The sequence below is a fragment of the Scylla paramamosain genome, chromosome 16, assembly GCF_035594125.1.
Source record: "Scylla paramamosain isolate STU-SP2022 chromosome 16, ASM3559412v1, whole genome shotgun sequence".
Classification (NCBI taxonomy): Eukaryota; Metazoa; Arthropoda; class Malacostraca; order Decapoda; family Portunidae; genus Scylla; species Scylla paramamosain.
The window spans coordinates 7,602,501-7,619,079 of NC_087166.1; the positions used below are offsets into that span (position 1 = coordinate 7,602,501).

The following is a 16,579-nucleotide window of genomic DNA, read 5'->3' on the forward strand; positions in this document are numbered from 1 at the left end:
TGGTCTCTCTCTCTCTCTCTCTCTCTCTCTCTCTCTCTCTCTCTCTCTCTCTCTCTCTCTCTCTCTCTCTCTCTCTCTCTCTCTCAAATCAAGTCTGAAAATCAACGGCTGCCTACGCCCACGTTTCCCTCCTCCTCCTCCTCCTCCTCCTCCTCCTCCTCCTCCTCCTCCTCCTCCTCCTCCTCCTCCTCCTCTAAAATACAATCACACCTTTGCATTCCTCACTGGCGTATTTCCTCCTACCTCATTCCCTCCCTCCCTCCTTTCCTCATTTTCTCTCCTTCCATTTGCGTGCGTTTGCAATTTACTCCTAACATATCCCTCTCGCGGCCTTTTGTAAACCGTCGAAGGAGGAGGAGGAGGAGAAGCAGGGAGGGAGTGGGGAGTGCGTGAGGTTGGCTGGCTTGTCTCTGGCGGTTGGCTAGGGCTGGGCTGGCCTGGGTGTGTTGGGTGTTACCGCTTGCCCCGACCACCACCACCACCACCGCCACCGCCACCAGCACCGCCAGCCAGAGCCCTCAGCCTGCCAGCCATTCAGTAGAGGAGCGACTCCCGGGCAGGCAGGTTGGAGTGCGCGAGTTTGTCCTCAGTTCCCAGCCACCCATCGCCCGCACCTGTTGTGTGTACCCGTCCGTGTCTCGGTGCTGGTGTGTGTGTGTGTGTGTGTGTGTGTATGTGGGTGGCCGAAGACATCGAGAGTAAATTGTAGTGTTGTTATGATCAGACTGGTGGAGAAAGTGGAATATGCAGTGTAATTTTTTTTTTCTTCCTCGTGTATGTTTGTGTTTGTGGTGCTGCGGAACAGTGTTAAGAGAGAACAGAGAGTGGGAGAGAGTGGAAGCGATGCCAAGATTGAAAAGAGAGAAAAAGAAAGTGAAGAGTGATAACATCCCGCAGAACAATGGAAAGTGACCCGTGGGTTTTCTCGGCGGTTCTTTCTGGAATAACGCAGAACGAAACTTCCAGTACACCAAATGAGTCACTGGTTCGTTGGTTCTGTTCTGCCGTAGTGTGGAAATCGATAATGGGAATGTCTTATCGCTCGCCTATTTGAGACAGGCAAGCTTGTGAAACGTACAGTAAAAAAAAAGACGGCATCGTTGTGCGGTTGGTTAAGCAAGTGTGTCGTAAGGTCCTTCAGTCGCTCGCTGACAACGTGTCCCTCCCAGACCCTTCTACGCCCCGAAGGTCAGACGAGCAGTGAGGTGCAGTGCCGAGCGAGCGACGAGGACGAGGAGGTGGAGCAAAAGGGCGAAAAAGGGACGGTGAAATAGGAAATCATTAGAGCTTTTTACCACATCTCCTGGATAAAATGTTAAGCAGGAAGGAGGGAGATAAGCCACTCCTCTTCCCCCGCCTCGCCCCTTCGCGCAAAACCTTCTCGTGTGCGTGTGCGCGTGTACGATGTCGTGTCTCGTGAAAGGGAGGTTCTTAGATTCCTACTGCGTGTTCGGCAAGAGAGAGGAGAGAGAGGGAGGAATGAGAGAGGAGTGTCTTGTGAAGGCTCCGCGAGGGCCGACCTTCATCTCTTGACCGGCGTGATTGTCTGGGAACTCAATATCCGTCATTCCTTCAAACTTCTCTCCTCCCTCCTTACCATGTCTTGTTTTTTCCTCCTTTTCTCCATTTCCTACGAGGCCCTGGAGTCAGGATTGCGTCCCCGCGCCTCTTCTTGGTATGTAAGCCTCCTGTTTTCCTGCAGGGCTGGGTTTTGAGGGAGGAGGAAAAATGTGTTGATTTAAAATATAAGTCCAACACACATAAATGTTTATTTGAATGTTGAAGGGAGAAAGTGTATGTACTACCTGATGAGAGAGAGAGAGAGAGAGAGAGAGAGAGAGAGAGAGAGAGAGAGAGAGAGAGAGAGAGAGAGAGAGAGCAGCAGAATCTCACCAAATCAAGATCCGGAGATGATGTGCAATGGATGTGTGAGCTAAGAGGTGTGTGTGTGTGTGTGTGTGTGTGTGTGTGTGTGTGTGTGTGTGTGTGTGTGTGTGTGTCTGTGTCTGTGTCTGTGTCTGTGTGTGATGGAACTCAGTCCGTAATGAGATGTTGTTGGATTCGGGACTTCCCTGCTGCCTCTGGGCCTCTGCTGCTCCTCCTCCTCCTCCTGATGGTGTTGAGGGTCCCGGAGTCCCTCGAGGGTTGTGCGGAAGGGGGTCATGAGGTTCTGTTTGTTTGTTTTACCCGAAAATTCTCTCTCTCTCTCTCTCTCTCTCTCTCTCTCTCTCTCTCTCTCTCTCTCTCTCTCTCTCTCTCTCTCTCTCTCTCTCTCTCTCTCTCTCTCCTTCACATCGTCAGTCCTTCCGGCGGTGTTTAAATATTGCAATTAACTTGTCGCCTCCGTCAGTATTACAGTTCATATCTGGGTTAAGAAGTTTCACCCCCTTCCGCAACCTTACCCTTTAACACCAGACTGAACAGTTTAAGGGGCGGCAAACCTTCCTAGGCGTGTAATGCGTTCGATTTATCCTTCAATAGTTCCTTTGTGAGGCGCCGACCACTTGTAGATAAAGGTATTGTATGTCAAAATACTAGCGAGAGAGAGACGAGGAGGCAGAGGAAGGAGGAAGGACTTCAGGATACGGAGAGGATCATAGTTGCTGTGCAGGTCCTGTAGACGACTCGTGACCCTGTAGGAAGCGAGGACCTTCAGAAGACGGGTGGCAGGGCTCCCATTACCGACCCCGAACACAGCTGGAATACGAAATAATTGTGAAAGTGATGGCGAGTGAAAACTGAAGCAACGGCGTAAGGCTGAGACGCGAGGAGAGGAAGGGAGGAAGACTGAATGCTTGGTATAGTGAGGGCTTTTGTACTGTTCTGGCGTTTCTTGGTCTTTCATTCTTGTTCTGTTTTCTCTCTCTCTCTCTCTCTCTCTCTCTCTCTCTCTCTCTCTCTCTCTCTCTCTCTCTCTCTCTCTCTCTCTCTCTCTCTCTCTCTCTCTCTCTCCTATTCCTTGTTGTCGTTGTTGATGATGTGATCTTCTTCTTCTTCTTCTTCTTCTTCTTCTTCTTCTTCTTCTTCTTCTTCTTCTTCTTCTTCTTCTTCTTCTTCTTCTTCTTCTTGACGTACATACAATGCAATCTAACGCCATATCTTTGGATTGTATCGTTGAAGTGAACGTAATTAGACGTTTGTGTGTGTGTGTGTGTGTGTGTGTGTGTGTGTGTGTGTGTGTGTGTGTAGTGTGTGTGTGTGTGTGTGTGTGTGATAGGGTGGTGGTGCAGTAGAGAAGCAGAGTTTATCCAGTTCGTGTGTGCGTGCATGCAATGGACTGACTGACCGACTGAGGGAGGGAGGGAGTGAGGGTGTAAGTAAGGGCGAAAAAACAAAAAACAAATGCAACGGCAGGATGAACCAATATCAAGTTACCCCTAGCTCAGAATAAGACAGTTGAATAAGGCACTTGACTCACCGCTACCTTGGGCGCACACACACATACACACGTGCACGGAGGCATGAACAAACACCAGACAAACAATGATAATAAAAGCGATAGTAAAAGTAATCAGCATCACAACCATCACCATCATAATCATTAGGGTTGTCACTATTATTGCAATCTCGCCCTCCTTCCCCTCCCTCCCTCTGCCCTTCAAGACTAACCCAAACCTTCAGGAGCCTTGGGGTTGCCCTTATGTTGCGTGACGTCCTTGAGATGACACAACACCCAGCGGGTAGTGTGTGTGTGTGTGTGTGTGTTTGTGTGTGTGTGTGTGTGTGTGTGTGTGTGTGTGTGTGTGTGTGTGTGTGTGTGTCTCTCTCTCTCTCTCTCTCTCTCTCTCTCTCTCTCTCTCTCTCTCTCTCTCTCTCTCTCTCTCTCTCTCTCTCTCTCTCTCTCTCTCTCTCTCTCTCTCTCTCTCTCTCTCTCTCTCTCATCTCTCTCTCTCTGCGCCTGTGTGTGGGTCGTGTGACTGACTGTGCGTATGTGTATTAGTGCAACTTCCTGTGTGTGTGTGTGTGTGTGTGTGTGTGTGTGTGTGTGTGAGTGTGTGAGTGTGTGTGTGTGGGCAGAATAGTCTTGTTGTGAAATGCAGAAACTCGCACACATAGCAACCAGTGAGAGAGAGAGAGAGAGAGAGAGAGAGAGGAGAGAGAGAGAGAGGAGAGAGATGAGAGAGAGAAGAGAGAAGAGAGAGAGAGAGAGAGAGTGCCAGGACAGGGCAGGACCCAAACATGCATGGGCGTGAGCAAGGCGTCACAGTCCCACGCGTCACGTTTCACGACTCCACCAAAAGGCTGCTCATTTTTTTTTGCACTGGCCAGCGTAACGGCGCGGAATGCATGAGAGAGAGAGAGAGAGAGAGAGAGAGAGAGAGAGAGAGAGAGGATGAGAGAGAGAGAGAGAGAGAGAGAGAGAGAGAGAGAGAGAGAGAGAGAGAGAGAGAACAAACACAGATGGGACACACAAGCCACACAAGCTAAATCCTTGACATTATGTAATCGCAAGACAAACAGCAGAAGACAAGTCGGGCATTGCAGCGGCTTTTTTATTGCTTCTGAACCGTCCTTCGATGTCTCAAAGCACCAGTGAGGCGGACTAGAGCACAGCGCTAAACCGACGTAATGACTTCCCAGACCAACAACAACTATTACCTTCTGAAAACTCCACTTGGGTTTTCCACTTATCTTTGTTCCGGCTTGGCGCTCCGCTGGTGACGGAGACGGAACAATCGATTGAGACACAGAGGACACAGGAGAACTGAGAGACAGAGACAGGGAGTGACTTGAGTCAGAGATGTGTGGCTATTTTTAATAATACAATAATGCAACCTCTATTGGATTCCTCACGCGTCGTCACCCGCCTGACCACTTCCTCCGTCACCCCCAAGCCAGGCAGCCTCCCTCACTCCCTCACACCACGCCTGTTCACCTGTTTGTTTGTTCTCACCTCACTCGCGGCCCATCAGACCTGAAGGCACGTGCAGCCACTTAGAGGAGTTCCTGGATCGATTTCATTGTCTTACTCCCATCCTCCTCCCGCGTGTGTGTCCTTTTAAGACCCACCGCCGTGACTCGAGGTCCTGATGCAAACTAAGTTACTCGTTGCTGCGGACATTTGATGCGCACCAAGACAATGGGCGTGGGAAGTCAGTTGTAATTAGTTATAGAGGAGGGTTACGTGATCTGCCGAGTTGCCACGTTCCACTTGTAGATGTAACTCATTTAGATGTGTCCCTCTCATTTTGTGTGTGTGTGTGTGTGTGTTTTCCCAGGGTACTTTTTTTTTTTTTCCAGTAGCGTGAAGGATAAGTATTTTTTTTTTTCTTTCTCTCTTTCCCATCCCCGCACACCCTTCACTAACATACCGAGTGCTCGCGTTCATAAGCTTGCCAGGAACAGGATACCGCTCACCCCCTTCGGCGCCACCCCGCCTTGGTGTCGCGTATTACCCCCATTCTCAACGCTGCCGTGAGTTGGCGAGCGACGACCAGAGCACCAGAACGGAGGAAAAACACTCAAGGTTACACTGCGGCTAACAAATAACACAGGAACGCGTACAAGAGAGAGAGAGAGAGAGAGAGAGAGAGAGAGAGAGAGAGAGAGAGAGAGAGAGAGTCAGGTGGTGGATTTGAGGTGATGGCGACCGACCGTGAGGACCTCCAGATGCGGCAGCTCGCCAGATATTTCGTTCAAGCAAATTATAAAGAGTCTTAGCGCACGTCTACTAGGGCGGAGACTCATGTGATTGACGCCCTGGCCACTGTAATAGGTGGAAGGGAGGCGAGGTGCGTGGCGGGGCGGCTGGGGGGGCGTGTCGGGGTGCGGAAGGGAGTTAATGTGAGTGTGTGTGTGTGTGTGTGAAGGTGGGTTCGTTCCTGGCGGCCTGGGTGAGACTGAGAGAGTTGGAGGCGCCCGAGGCTACCCTGCGGTACTCCACTCCTGCGTCTCTCACTCCCATGTGTGTGTGTGTGTGTGTGTGTGTGTGTGTGTGTGTGTGGGGGTCATCGGTGAAGGTAGATCGTCGAGGCTACCCTTTGTTGGCCAGTTACGTTAGTTACATAATAGTTACTAGGAGGAGGACGAGAGGCTGGGAAGATGTGATGGTAGTAGTGGTGGTGGTGGAGGTGAGTTAGCAGGTCTGGCCATCCCCTCCTCCTCTTCCTTCTCTCCACCACCACTCCACACCTCCCCTTCCCTCTCCCTGTCCTTGTGCAACCATCACCACGACCACTCACCCAACCACCCACCTGAACACTACATCACCCCGCCCACCGCCCACTACCACTCGCCCATCCTGGTAATCCTCCTCCTCCTCCTCCTCCTCCTCCACCAGCATCTGCTCAAAACCCACATCCATTCTTCCTTCCATTCTTCCTGTATCCGTTTCTCATCTTCATAAGGCTCCTCTTCCTTACCTATTTCCCTTCTATCGGTGTTTTCTATTCCATCTTTCGTGTGTGTGTGTGTGTGTGTGTGTGTGTGTGTGTGTGTGTGTGTGTGTGTGTGTTTATTTCCGTGTGTGAGTCAGTTTTTCTTCTTTTCCTCGTATTTGATTTTCTTCTTTTCCTTCTTGTATGTGTTACTTTCTTCGTTTTCTATTGGAGTATCAACTTTTCTTCTCGGGTATCAGTTTTTCTTCTTTTCCCTCTTGCGTCTGTCAGTTTTTCTTCATTTCCTTCTTGTGTGTGGGCGTGTTTTCCTTGTTTTCCCTTCTTGCGTGTGCGTGTATCTCCCTTGTTTTTCCTCCTTGTGTCTGCTTCCGTTTTCTCTCCTGCTCATCTGAGAACTCTTCACTTTCCCAACATAACAATGGCGTCACAAGGTAGATTAGGTCATCCTTCAGTAAATCTTGGTCTGTTCTTAGAAGCTTCAGTCAGCCAGCCGTCGGTGGTGCTGGCGTGGCCTTCACCTTTCCATACTTGCACATAATGATGCCTTCCTCCACACGTGACTCATCTTATCATTGTGAAAGACTTGGCCTGGACTGAAAGATTTGAGTGCTGATGGGAGGACCACGCATCACACATTACCTTTGTTAGTTGGTTGGTAGTTTGTAAGTCAATCAGTTGGTTAGTTGTTTTAGAAAGATGGTTATGTGTTTATTCAATTAGTTTGTTGTTCTAGTGGGTTATGAGAGAGAGAGAGAGAGAGAGAGAGAGAGAGAGAGAGAGAGAGAGAGAGAGAGAGAGAGCATCTTCACTCCGTTGTTTGTGCGTCTCAAGTTCCAAGATTCACTCGCTGTATATTTTGAAGCAATAAAAAGGGCATATAAAAATCATCCCTGTTCCTTATGACACTCCAAACAAACACGAGTAACGCGAGTGAGGCGAGGCATTCCTGACGTCACTCGCCTACAGCGCCGCCACACACAGTATGTACTGAGCCTTCGGGAACTTAAACACGGAGGAGGAAGACGGAAAGAACGAGTTATTTTGTCGTTTTTCCGCCTTTTTCTGATAACTGTTAATGAAGGCTGGCGGAGGCGGAGGGGCGAGGAAAGAAAAACAAGGCGCGTGTTTGCCCTCCGCCAGCGGCCACGACAGCAGCCAACCACGAGTCGCCTACGCGGTGACGTCACACGCACTTAAACGTCGCGTGAATATTGTTCCCGCGGACTTAATTGCGGCTCTGCTTTTTCACCGTAGCCTTTTGAAGTCACGGTGCACCTTCACTATACCCTTCCTTGCCCCTTGCGCGTTCCTGAAGGTGCTGATTAGACGGGAATAGAACATGGGAGACCACATCAGAGCAGGCTAAACCATCATGACGCCTCATTACACTTTTGCGGAAGGAGTTGCCAGAGAGAGCAGTTGTTTCAGGGTTAGTGTCGAGCGAGGCAAGTGGACGTGAGCGCCTTCTCATTAACACTTGCAGAGAGAGAGAGAGAGAGAGAGAGAGGAGGTGGGGGTGAGTAATACGTGCAAAGAGTGTGTATCAGCAATGTTGGCAGCGGACGTGTGAGGTTGCTAATGGTGAGTGATGGGTATTGGTTCTGGTGTCAGGGAGGCTACACTCTGACGGCGGTGACGAGTGAGGTGCTGGTAGTAGTGGTGGTGGGTGTTGGCGAGCATTGGTACAGGGTGTCAAATTGTATGTATGTAGGTGTGTTGTGGCGCTGGTGACTGTATCAGATGAATGGGGAAGAGAAGGAGAACGGAAAATAAATGAGGAAGGAATGTATAAGAAGGGCGGAGATGAGAAGGAATGTATTGGGGGTAAAAGTGAAATAGAGGAGTAAAGAGAAAGAGTAATAGGAAATAAAGAGTAGGAAGGGTAAAGAGTAAAGAACAGGATGACGACCAAGGTGGAAACAAGAGTAGCAAGGGAGGCGATTAGGAAGATATTCACTGGTTGTGGTGGTACTGATGGTGGTGGTGGTCGTGGTAGTTTCCCCTGCGATGGCGACTCCGAAGTGATGGCGCTGTGTTGTGATGGGTACGAGCTACAGATTCATTAGTCTGTCCCTTTGTCCTTCGCCAGGAATTTACTTAAACTCTCTCTCTCTCTCTCTCTCTCTCTCTCTCTCTCTCTCTCTCTCTCTCTCTCTCTCTCTCTCTCTCTCTCTCTCTCTCTCTCTCTCTCTCTCTCTCTCTCTCGTCAACGCCCTCGCATCCTTTATCTTTAGTTATCGCCGTGCAAGACTCATACGTAGATAACAAGCTTGTTTTGATCTCTACTTCCATTGTTGCGTGGGAGAAAAGGAGGATGTTTGTGAGCAAGTGGTGGGAGAGGCTGCGGAGGGGGAGGTGCGGTACAGGTAGTCAGGTAGTAGTGGTGGTACTGGTGGCGGCGGCCGCGGCGGCGGTAGTGGTGGTGGTGGTGGTGTCGTGAAGGGATCCTTGACAGCTGTTGGCACGTCTCCAGTCTCTCCCTCCCGCTCTTCCCTCTTCCTTTTATCAGTGTTTCTCTCCTTTATTACTTGTGTTCCCTCGGTGCCATCACACACAGCCCCATCAAAGGGGGCGAGGGGCGCGGGTGAGGAATGGCGAGGCAGGAGGGAAGTTCCTTGTGCGATAGAAAGGGATATGACCCTCCGTGCGTGTTGGTGATGCGGGAAGTGTGTGACCTGCTGGCTTGCGTGGTTGTCATGGTGACTCTGGGGGCGGCGGGCGAGGAGGACAGGAGGGGCTGGCATGTGTCAACAAATAGATTTGATAGTGGAATGTTCATTTGTTTTCACCATTCCAACAAATTAGTTTCCTCTAAGGACTGTTTCACAATATGCTGCGTGGCCTCGCTTAAGCAACACCAGGGACGGGCTGGACCTGCCGGGCCACGCCGCGCCCCCCGCAGCCTGCCTTCCCTACCTTGTTTATGCGTAGCTGCAACGTCGACGCCGCCCATGGAATAAAGTCAGGATAATGAGATCCCACCGGGACTCTTGACGCCCACCACGTTAGGTAACAGCGGCAGCGGGCACGGCGGGGGCTCGAGGGAAGCCGTCAGCGTCACCATTGCCTCGTGTTACTGGAGTCACAGTGTCGTGCCATCACCCTCACCTGGCGGCACCGCGGCGCTCACTCACTGTGGCGGCAATTAGTAATCCTGCCACCAGCGTCCTAACGGCGCCGCGGCACAAGGGCGGAAGTTTACATTGCGATTTTAGCCTCGTGTGTGTGTGTGTGTGTGTGTGTGTGTGTGTGTGTGTGTGTGTGTGTGTGTGTGTGTGCGTGCGTGCGTGCGTGTGCGTGTGTGTGCGTGCGCGCGTGATCGTGTTTGAAGGAGCGGCCAAGGGCGTGCTTGCACGCCAGCACGTGGTCAGTAACTGCTGGGAAAGACCCGCTGAGTCAGCTCACCTCTCACAATTCAAAGTCTTGTCAAGAGGAAGAGTGTTTATAAGCAAGTCGTTGGTGATGTGGCTTGATCAGGAAGGGCAGGAAGGGTGTGCGGGATATGGGCTGAGGCGGGGGAGGGGGGGATAAGGATGCGGGGGACAATGGAGGGAGTCGGGGTCGGCGAGGAGATAATGTTCCTCCCAACTTAAAACACGAGGTGCCAGTGACAGTGCCGCCGCCAGGTACCACCAAGGCCGCGTACTAACGCTTAATTAGACCATAAAACTGCTCAAGATTACTCGTCGTGAAGCCACCAAGAATTATCGTGTCCATCTGTCTCCGAGGAACACCTGAGGGCAACCCGGAATTAGCCAGAATCATTACCCGTCGGTCCGCCGCGACACACCACAGTTACGACCGTTTTTACAACACACAGTAACCTTGAGGCCCTTTGGCAGCCTGGGGTGCAGCCTTCGTCCCGCGGCCTGGTGTCACCGCAAGATGCATAAGTATTAACATGAGGAAAGGCAGAGTTTTTTTTTTTTTTCTCTCCATGGCGCTTTTGTCACTCATTCCCTGGTGGTGTCACGTTTCATTCCCGCGTGTGTTGTGTAATTGTGTGAATGAGAAGAAAAAAAACGAGATTATTTAATTCTGTTTATTCTGTTATTGTGGTGCAGTATCATTATCCGTGTCGCTCAGAGGACTTTTGAACCTAGTCGTGGGGGTAAGTGTCGAAGGCTGCGGCTTAGCGCGGTGCCGCCGCCGCCGCCGCCGCCCTGCAACTCGATCCTTGCCTAGTTCAGATTATTAGGCGGCGGAACCTCGGGTAGTGGGCGTCTGCTGCCGGTTTATGTGAAAGAAACTGGTTTTGTTATTTTTTTCGTCCAGGCTACGGGGAGAGGAGGAGAAGGAGGAGGAGGACAGGAGGAGAAGGCACGGCTGGCAGGAAGAGGCCTCAGGATATTGGTCATCAGAGCAGAGCAGCAGTAGCGGACATAAGGGGGAGGGGTGGAGGGGCACGCAGCCTCACTACCCCATCCTCTCTAATACTCGTGATCCCCGTCCTCTCCTCATTCACCCCTCCACCCCCTCCTTCCTTAGTGAGATAGGGGTGGAGGGCACGCTTCCCCCGCCCCTTTCTTCCTCTTAATTCCCCTCCGAGTGCTAGCAGTCACTTATGCCCCCTTCCTGTCTGTATGTGTATACCTCTCTCTCTCTCTCTCTCTCTCTCTCTCTCTCTCTCTCTCTCTCTCTCTCTCTCTCTCTCTCTCTCTCTCTCTCTCTCTCTCTCTCTCTCTCTCTCGTAGGCTCGTGTTCTATGTTATTATGAATTCGTTGTGTTGATTTTCGTCTTCTGTTCTTAGTGTTTCTATTCGTATTTCTAAGTCAGTCTTCGTGTTGTTCGCAGCCGACAAGAATATCAGTTTCAGTTCGTCGTGTCGTTTGCGTTTAACATCATGTTGTTCTTGTTGGTGATTTTGTTTACATGTGTTGGTTAATTTCCCTCGTGTTTACTTTCAGCCATCAGGTATATCAGTGTGTGAAGTGTTGTTGCGCATACCCATTCATGCCGCAAAGGTCACGTGTTCTCGAAGTATTCCCGTGTTGTGCGTGTGATGAAAAAAAAGTTCAAGAAATGTAACATAGCCACAGCCTCGTCCCAGGATCATGTGTGGCATGGACAAGCCGCGGTGAGGCACACAAGTACTCTGGTGGTGTGATCTATGAGACAGGCGACTGTGTGAGTGGTGGTGGTGGTGGTGGTGATTGTGGTGCGTCGAAGCCGGTGTGACACTAAGGATAATGGCACGAAAGTGTGTGTAAAAGGCGTCTGATCGGCCACAGATGGAGGCAGAGATGAAGGCCACCACCAAGAGAGAGTCTGGTGAGGATAATCTCATTGACGCGCCTTTGACAGGGGACGAGAGTGAGGTTTCTGGCGACGGCTGCTCCGACGCGCCGGCAGGAGTCGATGACGAGGTGCAGCTGGAGGGCCAGAAAGGCTCCAGCCTCCCACTTCTCCCCGCCAGCGACGGCAACAATAATCAGAGCGGTGACATTGGCGACACGCAGGGTTTGATTTTGCCCGCGGAAAAGGAGGTAAAGGAAGAACTGAATCAAAGAAGCGAAGCAGGAGACATCATGTTGACCCAGAACAAGGAAGAGGTGGGCGTGCCAGACGTCAGCTTCGAGGTGGACGAGGATGCCACTGATCTTATGACTGCCATTTGCCGCGTGCTGCCGGAGTTAAAGGCCCTAAACTCCACCAGCGACCGGCGACATTCCTGTGAGTTCCGGGAGGACCCACCCACGGAAATGGGAGGGAGGAGCCGCTGCCGCAGGGGTACGGCTCCCTCGCTGCTGTTCACCCCGCCCCAGGCCCCCCGGGGTCCAGAATGTGACGACGCCCATCTGAACAATATTTGTAACGAGGCCCACGACACGTGTCCTGCTCATGAAAATTCCAGTACTGATGAGTCACTTCCTGAACAGGTGAAGGAGGAAGATCATCAAAGTGACGCGAGTGTTCCTCAGGGCAAGACGGAACAAAAACTGGAGGATGAAAGGACAACAGAAACAATCCTCGAGGCCTCTGAAGCACTAGAGGTGGAGGCGACGCCGGATGCTGTGTGTAGTGAGCCTCCAGCGGCTGTGCCTAGTGAGCCTCCACCAGCTGTGCCTAGTGAGCCTCCAGCGGCTGTGCCTAGTGAGCCTCCACCAGCTGTGCCTAGTGAGCCTCCACCAGCTGTGCCTAGTGAGCTTCCACCAGCTGTGCCTAGTGAGCCTCCACCAGCTGTGCCTAGTGAACCTCCGGCTGAGGAGTGTGGCAGTGACTGTGATAGTGGTGAGGCGAGTAAGGAAAAAGAGGCACCGCTGGAGACTGGAACGAACGAAAGTCAAGGCAGTTTAGACCAAGCCGAAGAAAGCATAGTGGAGGCGGAGAGTAATGACGCTGACCAAGACTACGAAATAGAGATCGCAGTCGGGGACAGTTCAGTTGAAGACTCTTGCCAAGCGGCGTCCACGTCTGCGGAGAGTGAGACGCCATCGGCAGAGGGGCCCTCACAGAATACTGACGGAGAGCCGCACTACGCCACGGTTCACAAAGGGCGGCCAGTGCCTGTGCCTCCTGATGAAGCAAAGCACGAAAATTGCTCCGTGGTGACTCCAGAAGGGGAGGAAAGTTGCCCTGCACTACCTGGGATCGAGGCAGCCAGCGACGAGCATGCTTATGATTGTCCGAAACATGTGGATGAAAGGAGTGACAGCGCTGAAGACTTAACTCACGCCCTTGAGAGTGGCGTAAGTGGCGTGTGCAGACGACAAGAAGCTGGTTGTGAGGGCGTACCCGCGACCTGTGAGCCAATCTATGAAACCATTGAAGACAGGAATGAGAGAGATAGTAATAACGAGGGGAATGGAGCAGACTGTGGTAAGGCGACGTCCTGGGTATAGTTTGGCGGCGCTGCTTCTGCTTGGTGCTGGGCCGCCTGCATGTGCTGCCTCTCTGCGCCTTCTCGTTCACCTGCTTGCTTAGCTGCTCATGGTGGTGATGGTGGTGTCTTTTCACTGCTCTGCTAATACTTTACGCTGTACATATGACGCACCTTAAACTGACAGCCTTGTCTTGTCGTGGTGCCACAGCGCCCTGCTTCGGGTGGCCGCCCCTCCCTGGACACCCACGTCTGGGGCTGGCGCTGAGGGCGTCACGTGCCCACCGTGGCGGACACGTGCTGGAGCCACTTGATTGCATATTATCTCACAATTTTACGCACTGTTTCCACTCGGTGATTATTAATGTTTTACATCCTTGGTTTGATTGAAGTGACTAAATTTCTTCCTTGTCGCTCATGTTACCTAGATAAAGTTGAGTGAATTTCGCTTGTTTGAAGATTAGATATTCATGTAACTTGGTATTGCAGTGAAGTGTTGTCACTGTCTGATGCACAACTTTTTTTTTCCTTCCAGACTCCAGGTCGAGCAGGTCGAGTCGCTCCAGTCGGTCGAGCACGCTGAGCGGGCCTTGGTGTGAGGACCGCATCTACGAGGATATCTCAGACCTGGGCAGTGGCGGCGGCGGGGTCCGGGGCGGCGGGGCAGGAGGCACGACGGGAGGCGGCAACGAGGAGACGTGGGTCTCTCGCCGCCTTCACGTGCACCGCCAGCTGTCATCCTCAGACTCTTGGGGCTCCGAGGATTTCGAGTCGTACTCCAGCAACGAAGAGGAGAACGGAGGAGGCCCGGTCAAGACACAGGCGCCCAAGTGAGTGCATTGCCCTCCCTCTCTTTCAGTTTTGTTTGCTCATCATTATCTGGACGGTTGTAAAAATCCATTTGACGCACGTACAACGTCGCCCGCTCCGCCATGACAAAAACGATGCCAAGGTCAAGCACTGTGCGGCCCCCCCGTAAACAGTTGGCACTCACTCTATTCCTCAGACAAAACTCAGTTATTTAAGGAAACAACGAACAAGTTCCCATTCGTTACTGATTCGCGTTGCTGTCGCAATTCTGATAGATTTCGTTTACAATGCGGGCCCCAGATTGTGTGAAGCAGATCGGTTTGTGATTGGTTTTAGTTTTTATAAAGAAAAAATAAACCGTTCGTTAACTGTGTGTGTGTGTGTGTGTGTGTGTGTGTGTGAGAGAGAGAGAGAGAGAGAGAATTTTAGTTTATAAAAAAAATTTAAACACGAGTGAAGGCTTTTGTTCTTGTGATGTGACTTGATTGGCTTATGAAAGGAGTTATTTACTAGGGTGGTGAAAGATAATGCTTTATCTTATGGCGAGATCATTGATATTAAGAGTTCGAAGGTAGGAACAAGTTGGTATTGTTGCCGCATTGGCTCATAACTCATAACACTTCACTATTGGACGCACGGACACATAAATCAACATCGTTATTGCATTCTTACGTATCGGATGCAACAGCGCTGTGATAAAATTTGTATATTATAGTTTTATGTTCCATTTTTATCAGTGCGCGTATCTAATCTTGGCCGCCGAGATGTCGATACAGGCGAGGTGGTGACAGGCGAGACAGTCACCGTGGCGCGGCGCGGGGAGCAGCACTGCCGCCCGTCCGCTGCTCGGCCAGTGTTGCTCCTGCTGGTGGTCGACCCTCCGGTGCTCACCATGCTCTCCAACTAACGTGCAAACCACGTTGTTAAACTGTGCGCACCGGAAAGCCAGCCGCAGCCGGAAGTGTTCAAGACTCTAGGAGCACGTAAAAGCTCATGAATAGAAAACAATGGCGCTTCCCATTTCCCCGATGTCGAAGCAGAGTTCGGGAGGAACTCCTGTTAAAAGTCGAATTAAGTTGTCACGCTCGCAGAGCCTCAACCTGCACGACGCCAGGAAAAGGTCGCCGGAGGAGAGGCGACAGGACGGCTGTGAGTTAAAAAATTTAGCCAAAACAGATGGTGCTCGGACGTTGCCACCACACATAAGAAAAGCAACACTTGGTGATATGAAATACAAGAACCCGCGATCCAGATCCGATTTTAGTGTGAAAATGAAATGGTTGTTCCGTCGGAAATCCGCCAAGACTTCTCAGGACGGTGGCAGCGATACGAGTGACGTCAGTGGTGGTGGTGGTGGTGGTGGGCTCCCCGTAACTGCCAGCGAAGAGCAGTGTGAGTCAGGTTCAGGGCTGCCAACACAAGCATTTAACTTAGGCTTTTCCCGACATATAATGACACATGTTATGTTAGACCAAAATACGGCTGGCGCTTCACGTGTTTCAAAGGCCCCCTCTTCACTTAGGTCCACGCATTGGTATGATGGGCTTGACGGAGCGGCGCAAAATGTGCAGTGTCGTGACTCGGAAGAAACAACCTCTTCTACGCAAAATGAAAATGAACAAACAAATAATGAAGAAGAAATAAAATCGTGGTCCAATTCAAATGGAGAGAGCGGAGGGTGTGGGGAAGCAGGCAGTGGTGATGACGACAGCCCGCGCAGCTCCAGCACCAGCCAGCTTTTTACCATCAACGAAGAATGTGCAGAAGAAGGAGACTTGCCCATGCAAAGCACCCCAATCAGCCTTGATGCTCGCTGCCTGGAGGAAGTGGACGCCTTCATTCCGTCGCCCAGGGTGGTCCTGCGGGACGGGGAGTCCCTGCTTGGTGATGACCTCCTAAATCGCTGGAGTATCGCGGGATCTGGAATACACGACTCCCCGAGCCTCAAAGAATCCATAGTTCGTGACGCGTGGCACGAGTCCCCGCGCAGTAATCCTGATGTGGCGGCCTTGGGGCGTGATTCGGATTCAGGAGAGGATTCCTCAAACGATGTTTCTAAGGACTCGACGCTCGGTGACGCCGAAGCTGCTGGTGAAGACTCAGGGAATCACGGGTCCTCTGACTCAGTGCTGCATGACTCTGATGACATACGAATGAACACAAGTCAGAGTATGTTGGACTTGCCCCGGTGCGTGGCGGAGGACGTGCCGCGGGCGGTACGGGCCACGGGGCTGCGGCGCAGTGCCAGCCTCACCCTCGGCAGGAGCCAAAAGTTAGTTTTGCAAGTATATTCTACGTGCTCCTGAAATAACGTTTAACTAATTATAACAAGACATGCACCAATTCTCACATTTCACCAGAATGTCCAGAATTGTGTGTATTTTGTTTCCCTTCCCACGTCCGAACAAAAGTTTGTTGTTAGTTTAGTTGATCCAATTATAAGTAATCAAGACACTCACTCTGTTAATTAACAATTTGTTCGTTAAGTTTAATTGAGTTTCGTGGCGTATTACTTTCGTCTTAATTGTATTCCCGTGGAGTCTTACGTTACCGTCATGCCCTTGTACTAAACATTTTCTAATACCGAACAATCCTTCCCCAAGATGTCCG

General features: G+C 51.3%; 1 protein-coding gene across 7 annotated transcripts in view; it reads left to right on the plus strand.

Annotated features, from left to right (window-relative positions):
- Positions 1–16,579, plus strand: part of LOC135107957 (rho guanine nucleotide exchange factor 10-like) — a 145,546-nt gene that overhangs the window by 120,501 nt on the left and 8,466 nt on the right. For 2 of the 7 annotated variants that reach the window (XM_064018436.1, XM_064018437.1), the window contains 2 exons: positions 13,695–13,989; positions 15,492–16,241. In XM_064018436.1, coding sequence (XP_063874506.1) covers positions 13,695–13,989; positions 15,492–16,241 — 1,045 coding nt within the window. Of the gene's footprint in view, positions 1–461; positions 648–11,246; positions 13,159–13,694; positions 13,990–15,491; positions 16,242–16,579 lie in introns of those variants that run through there. The other 5 variants (XM_064018434.1, XM_064018432.1, XM_064018431.1 and 2 more) reach the window with 5 other exon arrangements.